At 53.8% G+C, this 12,527-nt stretch overlaps 1 protein-coding gene across 2 annotated transcripts in view; it reads left to right on the forward strand.

The window, feature by feature from the left end:
• HPSE2 (heparanase 2 (inactive)) overlaps positions 1 to 12,527 on the forward strand; it is a 108,247-nt gene that overhangs the window by 81,505 nt on the left and 14,215 nt on the right. For both annotated transcript variants that reach the window (XM_086752360.1, XM_086752361.1), the window contains 4 exons: positions 877 to 924; positions 8,833 to 8,926; positions 11,179 to 11,285; positions 12,268 to 12,382. In XM_086752360.1, coding sequence (XP_086608486.1) covers positions 877 to 924; positions 8,833 to 8,926; positions 11,179 to 11,285; positions 12,268 to 12,382 — 364 coding nt within the window. The remainder of the gene's footprint in view (positions 1 to 876; positions 925 to 8,832; positions 8,927 to 11,178; positions 11,286 to 12,267; positions 12,383 to 12,527) is intronic.

Here is a 12,527-nt window from a genome sequence, read left to right on the forward strand (position 1 = left end):
TTGCATACAGTCCCCAAGGTTAGGAATTGCCTTGGTTTTGGCATCGGCAGCTTATGCTGGTACAGTTGTGTAGCCTCAAGTGTGACTGAAATAGGATTTGCCTGAAGAGGTGTAATTTCTTTAAGATAGCTGGGTCACAAGCCATCAGGATACTAATACATACATATAACTCACTAAAACCTTGTGCATAGAAGTGCTGTGGGTAGTCATAGGAATGGGACAAAACAAAAGTGCACCCAGGTCAGAATCCCATCAATTTGCTAACAGCCAATGCTAAAGAAAGAGCACCAAAACAAGGGAAGCACATAGCAGTATTTGTCCAGCCTGTCCTCCCATCCTGCAGTGCTCAGGGGCTTCCTGAGCTGGAGGTGGCATCGTTGCATCTAATAGCTTTGCCGGTTTTTATTTCCATTTTTTTTCCATTTTCCCAGTCCTTGATTGAATCCAGGCAAGGAGTTCCTCAGCTTAAATACATATTGGGTGAAGAAGTGTCTCCTTTTAAAATGGGCATTTAAAACTTTTTCTTCAATCACTGTTAAGAGTTGTTGCAGTTATAAAACTGAGTATGTACCCCAATATCTTGTCCCTGAAATGCTGTTGTGCTCTGAAAGCTCTCCCTACCTGCCCCAAAATGATGCTCAGAGCTCTGCTGCCAGTTGAGTTTGGCTCTGTTATTCTCAGCTATGCTTGCTACAAGCATTTGTGTTAAGCGTCATTTATTCCTTCCATTTAAGGATGCAACAGTTTCACTAGAAAGGGTCTTTGAGTGTGGTGAGTGCCTTCGGTACCCTGTGATGTAGGATGGGCATCGGTTGTTTTAGGACTTCCCCTGTGACAACACTGGGCTTATATGGTTTCTTCCTCTGTTTCCTATAGGTTCATGAAAGTGGCTGGCAGCACGGTGGATGCTGTTACCTGGCAACAGTAGGTATTCACCTTTCCTTCTACTTTCCAATGCTAATTGCTGTGATCAGACGATGCTGGGAGCAGAGCTGACACGCTATCTCTGTGTGAAAGGGGGCAGGTGCATGACAGCCACCTCCTCTGTCCTCCTGCTGCACTTAAATAGGTGACAAAGGCTCTGTCCCTCGGTCTGGAGCCTCTGTAACAAATACAGGAGGGGTTCTATTAACCTTCACCACTGCAGCTGAGACAGGGGCTAAAAATACCAGTGCCTGCCTGGTTTCTGGAAACAAAGCCTGCTCTGGACCGCTGAGTCCTCGGAGGCAGCTGGGAGGGCAGGCAGCTCCGGTGGTGGCCAGGCTGGGGATGACAGGGAAGCAAAAGCTCCATGTGACAGATGTATGGGATTGTGAAAGCCCTTTTGCTTTGACCCTGGTCATTGTCTCCCTGTGACTGCTGGCCTGAAGCTGAGCTGGTTTGGCCCTGAGGAGGGAGAGGCAGCTTAGTCCAATGGTAAATGGGTAACACCCCAGTCCCCGCTCCGTTTTGTAAGGGCCTCCAATATCCGTAGGCATGTATGCACTGCAGACGGAGCCCCAGGAGCAGATGTCGATGGAAAGGGGGTGAACATCCAAGATCTAGGCCCCGCTGGGGCTTCCAGAGATTCTGATACCTGATTTCCCCAGTTTCCCCAGATGCTGATAACTGATTTCCAGTTAGAAGAGGCAAAGCAAGCTCTGAGCTGTAGCACTGAGTGTGACAAGCACCAAGTGGAGGGAAAGGTGTTCTTATTTGAGAGAAAATCCATAAACATCTTTTTCCTCATCTTATTTCCAGCTGCCCCAGTTTCCACGCTGTGGGTCACTGCAGTGCGAGTGCAAATGCCAGTGCAAAGGTGAGGCAGTGTGCAAGCTCAGCAGTGACCACCAAAATTGATAGAAAAAGGGTTTGTGGGGCAGGCAGGACTTTCCCCTGCCACAGAAAGAATACATTTCAGAGACAGGAGCAAAAACCATGGTGAGAGCCCCATGTTCCCAGAAAAAAAAAAGAGGATTTGCTCTGACGCTGAGTTGAACTTCCCACACAGTGCACTGGCCTTGAGCACAGGAGTGGGGGTCTCAGGTCCAAGGTGGGCTTGTGTGTGCTGCCCACAGAGCTTCTTCCCCAAGCTGGTCCTTGGCAGCAACCCTTTGTGGGGTGCTCAGGTTGGTTTGTTGAAGCGTAGCAGCGTGGTTTGTAAAGCCCATCTGGAGATCCACTCTTAAAAAGAGCTCGATGGGTTTTAAGAGCTGAGGTTTTGTTGGAAGTGCACCCAGAGTCTCTGTGTCTGTATGTTAACCTTGGAGCCTCCTGCAGAAGCAACTGTTGGCATCTCAGAGGGGTTTATAGCACCAGGCATGACCAGCATCCAGCAAGTCCCGTTCCTCAGGGAGCTCAGCTTGCCTTCCTGTGCTGCAGTGCTGCTTGCTTGGGTGTTTGGTCCTGGGGCTTCCTTGCCAGGCAGCAGCAGCTTGCTGCGATGGGGGCAGAGGGGTAGCAGAGCATTTGAAGCGGGATTTCTGTTACTTTCAGGCTCATGCTGTGCAATGATGATCTATGTCTCAGCTGGGAGTTTGCTTTTCATGATTACACGATGTGCTGATCGCATTTATTTAGTCCAGGAATTTGCTTTCTGCAACGGGGCTTGATCGCTGGGCCAAGCCCTTGGACGGGTTTAAGGAACAAACGTCCAGGCTTCAGATGTGGAGTTTCATCCTGGTGCACAGAGAATCTGCCCACATGGCTGCTTTGAAACTTTTTCATGCAGGATCGGTGCAAACCGCTCGGCAGCTCTGGTGCTGAGCGGCCACGCTGAAGCAGCCACCTGCGAGCGGGAGGGCTGGTGCAGCTCCCTGCGAGGGTGGGCAGAGCCGAGATGCTGCTCGTTGACCCATTTCCACTGCAGCCTGGGAGCCGCTTCTTCCCCAGCCCGGCTTTGCAGCCATGAAATTTGCATCCGTATGCATTTGCAAGGACTGGCAATGACCACAGCTCCGAGCTGGGCTTCTGTACTGTTTATGAATAAATGTCAAAACAGTTTCTCATCCCTCTGCTCCAAACAGCAAAACAAAACAAAACAAGTTCCTTTGTATCCAAGAAGAAAATTATTAGCAGGAAACTAAACTGCTGTCTAACTTCAAGTATGAATATTTCTGTTCCAAACCCTAACGTTCTCCTGGGATATTGGTTATAAATTTGTCAAATCTGCTATTCCTTTGAAAGGGCTGTGCTCGATCCAGAAAGGGAATTGTGAAGGGGATGCATTGCAGGGCTCCCTATTCTCTGCATGAAAACAGAATATAGCTGAAATACATCTGATAGAAAAGTGACACTGGGTGGAAATAAGCAGCCTCGACAGCCTTTCTGAGTATGGTTTCACTTACATATGTAACTCAGCATGTGTGCCTCCCTATTCAGAAGTAATGTGTTGCTGGAGAGGGATGTGTGAATGGCTTCAAAACATCCAGGGAATTTCCACTAAAGGAGGGTGTGGAGGTGGGACTGACAGTGGCTCCGAGAGTTTTGGCATTTCCCCGATAATACAGGTTGTTTGTTATCTTTGGTTATGAGTAAATGCCCATTTTATTGTGGACCACCTTAGCCTTTGGATGTGGGTTTCCACTACTCAGAAACCTCCCCACAGCCTTCTCTGTGCTCAGCGCTGGCATCCTCGCACATGGTGAAAATTCATCGCCTGCTTAAACCTGCAGCCGTGCCCCGTTCTGTCCCTGGGCGTGCTCTCTTGGTCTGTACGGCTGGTTTTCCATCTGAAGTCTTGTGCACACTGTGGCTCCTTGGAGAATGCTACGTTATCTTCCAAGATGGAAAGTCACTTGCCCTACACGGCGAATCAGAGATGCCAGGCACGTGGGCACAGGTGAGATGCTGCTTAAAATGCTTTTGCTGGGCTTGGTTTGGATGACATATCTCCTGGCTTAGACAATGTTGAGTATGCAGGTGGAAATGCTCGTGAGGCAGTAGCAGGGGGGAGATTTGCCCAGCATGCACGCGCAGACCTATGTATATACCTAGGGTATGTATTTGGGCTTGCATGAGCCTGCTGCGAGTGCTCAGAGCGCAGTGTCTTTGGAGGTTGTGCCTGGAGGAAGGAGTTGTATGTAGGAATCACTGGCCTGTCTCCACCTGTAAATAAACCTGGCCAGGGCACAGCTTTGCCCACTGGCTTGCCATCCTCTGCACTGCCTAACAGAGGGCACAGTCCCTGGCAACATCATGGCCCTGGCCACCAGCATAGTCCTAGGCGATGATAGGGCGAGGAGATGGCATGGGCCAGAGACAGCAGGACAGACAGCGGCACCTTGTCTGGGGGCAGAGAAAGGCATGAGTGTGAGTTGTGCCTTTAGGGCCAGAGAGCAGCTCCTGGTTGTTCTTCCTAACTATCATTTGTTAGTTGACTGGAGGTGGGCAGCTGTGCCCACAGGTCTTTGCCTAGGGGGAGCAGGTTGCATCCCACCACTCTCCGGAGGGACCAGTGGGGCTGCCCCGTGTCCTCCACTGCAGACAGGGGCTCTGCCCTCTCCTTGGGAAGACGCTCAGGGACGGGGGCTGCCTCTGTCAGCAAAGGTGTCCCAATTTCACAGCAGGGGTGGTGGTGGGTTGTCACGCTGACAGCGGGCATCTGCCCCGCTCAGCATCCTTCGCAGAGAGGTGCCCTAATTTCTAGCAGACTCTTCATGTAGTAGCAGGCAACAAAGTAGATCCGGAAATTCCTGAGCTTTGGGAAGTGGGCTTTAATGTAATTAAATGCAACAGAAGAAGAGGTCAGATAACAGGGGCAAAGGTTTCTCTTTAAAATGAAAGGAGGTAAATGAAACCAGCTGCCCAGGAGCCAGAACACTGCCTTCATTAAACACGGGACGATGCTCACGGTCCCACGCAGCAAATTGTGGATCTTTCTAGGGAGCCATTTTAAAGGCAGCACAAGACCTGAGGGTGACAGGACAGAGATGAGTAGCCCCAGCTTCACCTGAGTGCCCCCCGGTGCCTGGCACTGTCCTGCTCGGGGAGGCACTGGGGAGTTTCTAGGGCATATTCAAATGGAGTTTTAGAAATGAGGTAATATAAACAGGCCTCAGCTTTGTATAGTATAACTGGGCACCCAAAGTGGCTGTAGATGGCCTTTCCTCTGGGTGCATGTCTCATCTAGAATTTAGTTGCTAGATCCTTCTTTTCCTTGGCTGGCCCTTCTCATGCTCCTGCAGATTGCCTGTCTGCAGAGACAGTGGCATCAAACTGGCGGACACGATGAGTCAGCTCTGCATGTAATTGCCCATGTCTATTCTCTCCTGTACTATGAGAAATGGCACAGTCTGTGCCCATGGTGACCATGCTGATACCTCCTGGGCTTCGGAGCCCACTCCAGTGCTGCATCGTACCCAGAGCCCACTGGAATATCCGCCAGCCTGCACTGGGGACAAAGAGCACATCCATGAACTACGTGTCCTCTGCCTCTGCGGAGCAGCAGCTGCCAGAGACCCCAGCCCGCTCTGGGGAGGGTCTGTCCATTCATCCCCGTTAGCACTCAGACCCCGCTGGCACCAGGAGAGGAGGATGCGGATGCTGCGGTCCCCAGAGCTGGCTGGGCCCGGCTGCCTGCGCACAGCACTGGTGCCTGGGGAGGTACTGGTCAGCGCTGGAGCTCTGCAGCTGCTGCTGGCTTTTCTGGAGGTTGGAGAGCTGCGGCTGTTCAGGGGTTTGTTTTTTTTTTAGAAGTCAAGTGCACTGAGTCATTGTAAATATCAGCAAAGCTGCAGCCTTTGCTCCTGGCAATAATCCACGCTTAGCGAGTGCTTCTCCTGCTTTAAAGTTGTTTGCATTTTGTGGATTTCTATACTGCCTTTACTGGCAGTTAAAGTTCTCAAAAGGAAGTGCTCTCATCTTGGTGATGAAGCCTACAGCTGGAAATGCCTCACCCATTCCTGAACAGTCTGGTACCAGCACAGACCTCAGTGCCTCTCTCTTCCTCACAAACCTAGTGCAACTGGTGCCATTTTCCCTCTTCCCCAGTCCAGGGAGGTTGCAAGTACCTGCTCGTGTCTGAGAACTTTCCAGGAAGATCTGCAAGAGATTGTTGCCCATCTTACAGAAGCTCGTAACTGTTTTCACGCTCTGCACAGAAGCCCAAAGCCTCCTCGCTCTCCCAGGAGATATGCTACCAACAAGATTTCCTGATAGCAATTTTTTTTTTCTTTTTGCCTTGCATCTCTCCACCAGTCCCAGTTTCTCTGGGTTGTTAATGAAAGTGTCAAAAAAATGCAACTGTGGCTCTGTCCCGGGCATTTCTTTTCCCTGCAGGGTCTCGGCTGTGCTCAGCACCTTCCCAGGCTGCCTCCTCTGGGGCTGCTCCCGGGGAGATGCGCCTCTCTCTTGGCAGCGGAGCTGTAGGGCTGAGCACACCTTGCACTTGAACAAGATGATGAGGAGATGCAAGCCTGCCTTTGCTTTCTGAGAGTTTTTTCCCGGGACCATATCGGCTTACGCAAACAAGCTGAACCCTGCAGAAAGCCCGCTGCGTTGGGAAGCCCATAGGCAGACTGAGGTCTCTCTAACTCCATCTTTTCCCATTTAATACAACCTTATTTTTATGGCCTTTCAGCCAGTTTTCAGCCCAGGTCTTTAGTCCACAGCAGTCTGAAAAAATCATTTCTGTTCAGTTCTTAAGTCCTACGCTAAAATCCAAACATCTGCCATCCCCAGAGTCCATTGCTTTGTAATTTTGTCTTAAAAAGTAATCTCTGTAAACCCCACCACTGCCTGCTGCTTACAGATCTGCTCTCCTCCCGGCAGCCAGGGGTTCGATACTGTGTAAGTGATCAGAACGATTTTGAACACTTCCTAAGTGCCCCCTGGAGATAATCTCTGCCCTTAGCACCCTCCAGTCACCAGACATACAGAAATCCTCTCTGAGCACTCATGCACATTGCATGTGTGCTGGGTGCTCTGCCTGAGGCTGAGTTGGCCCATGGCATCCTTTGGGGATGCTCCTGTACTCCAGCACCCAAGTGAAGAAGCCACTATGGCCGCTACAGCTGTTTGCCAGTGCGGATGAGATGCATCTTACGGAGAAATCAGCCCTGGAAAGGTGAACCTACTTTTCTTCAGACTCCAGGTTTTCAGCCCGTCGTGCATCCTAGCACCCATGGCCATACTGAGGTCTGTGGAGAGGTAGAAGGGTCTGTGTAACACTGGTGAACGACGAGTGGACGTGGCTCCAGTGCAGGATGGGAGGCGATGGCTGAGCCCTGCCAGCCCCAGCCAGAGCTGCTGCAGCTCCTGTGCACCTCCGTCACCCCAGCACAGCCCCAACACGCTCTGGTGCTCACTGCGTCAAACGGCTGATGCACAACGCAGATTCGGGAAGAGGATGTTCAGAAAGTTTCTCTTGCAAAACCTATTTATCCGCCAAACAGCTGTCCCAGGGGTATGCCAGTGCATGCTGCAGCAGATGTCCTGGTGTCCCTGCAAGGCTGGGGGAGCCTTTGGGATATGTGCAAGGGCTGCCACTGCTCCTTGCCTGGGGACAAGGTGCCGGCCCCAGACACTTTCTCAGGAGGAGTCAGTTGGGATGACTTCTGGCCACAGGGTATCTGCACTCCAGGACAGACTGCTTCACCTTATGTCCTGGAGCCAGGAGACAGCACTGAGGCATTTTGGAGCCTTCCGCCCACACTTGCAGACAGATGATTCACATTGTGATTGGCAGCACTATAGCTGTGCTTTATATAAGCAAGCACATGGAGAGCGGGAATCAGCCTCTGTAAGGGAAACACTCCCTGGCATTCCCAGGGCAGAAGGGATTTCTGTGAGAGCAGGACTTCCCTGCAGGTAATGGTCACTGCATTTCTTGAGTGCAGGATTCAGCTGTGGATTTTGCTGGAAGAGCGAGCGAGGAAGGTGCAGGGGTGCTGGGTGCAGGGCTCGCTCTGGTGCTGTTGGTCCTCAGCCTGTGCACCCCATGGTCACTGATCCTTGCTCAGAAGAACCATCAGGGCTCAGCCTGGAGGGCTGTTACTGCAGCAGGATGTCCAGGACCAATTCTGGTTCTCAGACCAGCAGAGGCTCTGTACAGTCCCAGCCACTGAATGCAGAGTGTACCACGACCCAGGCAGGGAGATGCAGTTACTCCCATGGCTGTGAGTGCAGACAGCCTCCCCTGTCTCCTCCTGGGTGTTTACTGCAACAATTTCCAGCGTGGCTCTGAGGGTATGTGCTGTTCTGGACCCTTCTCCTCCCTGGTGTCTGCGTAGTGTCCTCCTGTGACTAAGGGGCCCTTTGTTTCAGTCATTAGATTTGCATCTTCTGCTTTGCTGTCCCAAAAACCAATCTTCCAGTAGCAATGATAGTGGACCTGGCATTTTGAAAACAGTGTGTCCCTAAGACAGGGGATGGGTACAGATGGGACAAGCCAGGTAAGCGGAAGATCTCCCAAGATCTCCCTGGTCGTGGAGCCCAGGCGCTGCTATCACAGGCGTTGTGTCGGAGCGTCTCTTTCCACGGGGTCTCTGTGGGATCAGTGCAGAGCGTGCTGCAAAGCCTTTGTGGGTGGTGTTTTGCTCCCAGCCTTTGGCATTCTGCAGCCTTTGGTGTTTCACCAGCAACAGTCAAGAAAATGCAAAACTTCCCGTGGTTTCTGCAGAACAGGATGCTCAGTGTTCAGGGTGAGTCCACCACATGCCCTGGTTTGGAAACTGAAAGCATCTGCCAGACACAGGCACAGCCGGAGGGGCAGGGCAGGGCAGGGTGCAAGCAGGGACTGCCCTGCAGCAGAGGAGGCTTCTTGGTGCAGGGCAGCAGTGGGACAGGAGGATGTGGTTCACGGCAGAGCTACTCCCAGCTGTCTGATCTGTGTTCTTCTTGTTTTCCTTCCAGTTACTACATTGATGGCCGAGTGGCCAAAGTGACGGACTTCCTGAAAACGCGCCTGTTAGACACGCTTTCCGACCAGATCAGGAAAATCCAGAAAGTGCGTGAGTGCAAAGTGTCTGCAAGGGGTGAGGGGACACCGTGCCCCTTGGCACAGCTCGTGCCTGGGGCTCAGGCCTCAGCATCAACATGCTCCTCGGGGAGCTGGCGTGGGGCAGGGATGGGGGGCAGCTGCTGGGGGTGGCTGTGCTCCCAGCCCAAATGCAGCCAGCCCTCATGCAGGGGTTGGGAGGAAAGACCAGGCAGCATGATGCCTGGCCCCAGGATGGGATCTGCGGCGGGTCGGGAGGGAAGGGGTCACGGGCTGCAGCGTGACATGGGCTGTGGGGTGTGCGTGGGCGCGGGCTGGGTGCACTGGGCAGGGGCAGACACTGCCGTGCAAAGTCTTTCTAAAGCAGCCAACTGGCTTGAGTCTCCCATCTGTCTGTTCCTGAAGGGAGCAGCGCGTAACGTGGGTGTTCTCTGAAACTTGGTCCCGAGGACGAGGAGAGGAGGGAGCAGCCAGGTGGTGCCAAACTCTCCAGAGCACAGCTGGTGCCGTGCCTGCGCAGGATGGGGCTCCTACTGCAGCATCCCCATTCACTCACAGTGCCTAAAAACATTGCTTGCAAAGTTGTGACAGTTGTGCTTCCAGGGTGATTTTCACTGGTGGAGAATCACGATCATTATGAACAACTGTTTTTTTTCCCTGATAATCATGTTTTGACTGTTACAAACCCCAGCTGTTGCTGGCGTGCTGTCTCAGAGCCTGTGGCTCTGCCTGGCTAGCGCAGCCTGCAGCGACTGCTCCTCTCCTCCCTGGTCAGGGGGGACCTGGCACACGCTTCTCACAACTGGGTTGAGGATGGGAACTTCAGAGGGTCCTCCTGCTTTGGGTGATATGGGGACCAGGGCTGCGACCAGCTGCCTCAGCTCCCAGTCCTGGAAGAAATAAGGAACACCTAGTAAGCAGGGACGGCTTTAGGGTTTAGAGGAGGTGTCCATCTGTCTGTCTTGTCTAGGTTTTCATACCGTATCAGTCACCACAATATCTTACTGTTGTAATTCCTGCAGGGAGAAACCGTGGGATGAGTAAACAACTCAAAGAGGCCCCAGGAAAGGGGATGCAAGGGTCGGCACAGCAAAACTGGAGGAGAGGAGCCACTTGCTGAGTCCTCTGGCACAAGCTGGGAATCATCCATTCATGCGGATGATCCTCCTGCCACAGGGAGGCATGGCAGGACGGCCAGTGGTATCAGCGCAGGGGCAAGCAAGAGGCGCTGGCCGACCCTGCTCCCACTGGGGGTACAACACCCCACCAAAAGTGGTAGCATGTGTCCCACCCCTCCTGCAGGTCAGGAGCCTGCCAGGAAGGGAGCGGGATGCCATCCATCCCCAGACCAGAGGCAGCAAGGAGCTGCCCTCAGTGTGGGCTGGGGGAACCCTTGCACCCACGGGGCAGGATTTGGTCTGTGTGGGGCAGGGCTGGGGAAGGGCTCTCCTGGGCATGCCAGTGTGGCTGAGGAAAAGCACAGCTCTGGGTGCTAATAGCCTCCAGCTTGGCTTTGAGTCTGTGCATCCTGCCGGGGCTGATTAGAGCAGCTGGGCTTGTCCACTTCCCTGTTTTATTGCTTCCTCTCCGACTGGGGAAGGTGGTGGGCTTAGATAATTACAGGCAGGATGCCAACACCTCTGGGGCTTCAGTCAGGGATGTCGACTCTCACAGGCTGTGAGTGGGAGGCAGCCAGCCCAGAGCTGGCGTATTTAACATCTTTGAGGGATCCCAGTCCATCCAGCACATTCCAGCGCTCCTCACTAATGGGGCAGGATCCATCAGGCTGTGCGGAGCACTCATCGGGCCGCTGGGTTTGCAGACATCTGGTCACGGGAGCTTGCCGCCTGGCCTGGAGAAGTGGGATTGCAGGAGAGAGGATGGGGTGTTGTGCGGTGCCGGAGGTTGCTTGCACTGGGAGAGGGCAGCTCCGGCCATCTGAACCCTCCCATCCCACCTGGCATTTCATGAGTGTCTGCGCTGCTGGCTGGAGCCTTGTAAGGCTCAGACCTGCATGTTCTGTCTGTGCCAGGGACCCCTCAGGTGGCAAAGCAGCCCCTGCTCAGCCATGAGGGTGGCTCTACCCGCACCTGGGGGCATCTGCTGCTTTCTTCTCGAGTGCCCATCATTCCTCCATGTGGCTCCACTACATATCCCAGTGCTCCTGTGCCACAGAGCCATTGGGGATCAGGTGCTCCCCATGGCTGGCAGAAATCACAGGTTTGTGAAACTCATATTGATTACTTTTGTCTCACACGCAGGTAGTGAACACGTACACACCGGGGAAGAAGATCTGGCTGGAAGGTGTTGGTGCAACCTCAGCCGGAGGCATGAACAACCTCTCCGATTCCTATGCGGCTGGGTTCCTGTGAGTTACGCCAGCTTGCCAGCGCCAGGGCACTGCCATCTCCACGGGTTCTGCAGGCTCGGATGCTGCAAAGCTGCTGCAGCTGGGAAAGGGCCAGCTCTGTGCCCGGAGACCCCACCTGTACCCCCTCACTACTCCTCAGCAGCCTGGGCACCATTATTTCCTCTGTAGCGTCCCTATTACCCCTCCTCAGCTCTGCTTTCCTGTAGGTGACCCAGCCTCTGGCATACCCAGAGAAGCAGGGTAAGGAGGGGACTGCATGGGATCCCACACCAATACCCACAGTGTGCCCACAGGGCACGGGCACTCCCATAGTTTCATTCACTCCTGGGGCACCTGCCCAGGGAAGCACCTGGCAGGGCTCTACTCTAGAAACCATTTTCTCTCTTTCTTTGAAGCCACAACCATTCCTGGCTCCGGGGGCTTGTCTACTGGCATGGCCCTGTGGCACAGGCGTCCTGCTGCAAAGCCCCAGTTCAGAACTTCAGAGCTGGCCATGATGACGAAAGATGGAGGAAGATTATCCAGGCTTTGCGGGCAGGCGTGGGGACTTCCTTGGGGTTTCAGAGCTGTGGCAGGCTGGGAGGGTTGAAGAGTTTGCCCAGGGGATGTGAGTGGACAGGCTGGTGCAAAGGTCCGGTCCCCCCTTGTTGAGACAGGGGGTGCAGAGTGCTGGCAGGCTGGGGAGCACCCTGGGCTTTGGGCACAGGGCTATGCAGGGACTGAGGCACAGTGTTGGGACATGCAAACTGGGCGCAGCTGGGACAGAAGTGGCTTCAGAGAGGGGAGAGGTGTGCAGGCTTGTTGGGGCAGAGGTGGTGGGAGTCAGCTAGCAAAAACACCTGAAGGCTTCAGCTCAGGTGCTGGGAGCATGCGCCAGGTCAGGTGCACAGGAGTGATGCCGTGTGCCGGAACACGGCTGTGCCGCTGGGGCCGGATGGTCCCATCTGCGATGGCCTGACTCTGCTCCCTCCCTCCCCAGGTGGCTGAACACGCTGGGCTTGCTGGCCAGCCAGGGCATCGACGTGGTGGTGCGGCACTCCTTCCTCGATCATGGCCACAACCACTTGGTGGACCAGAACTTCAACCCCTTGCCGGTAGGTCTGCCCGGGAGCGTCGCGCTGGCTTCTTCCCACTCTGCCTGAACTCTGCTTGAAAATGACATTTTCCAGGTCTGTTTCTTGCAGTGTTAATAGGAGACGTTTGTTCATGTCAAACGCAACATGTTGGAGGCAGATGGGA

This window comes from Chlamydotis macqueenii, chromosome 7, assembly GCF_036417535.1.
Source record: "Chlamydotis macqueenii isolate bChlMac1 chromosome 7, bChlMac1.mat, whole genome shotgun sequence".
In the NCBI taxonomy this organism is placed as follows: Eukaryota; Metazoa; Chordata; class Aves; order Otidiformes; family Otididae; genus Chlamydotis; species Chlamydotis macqueenii.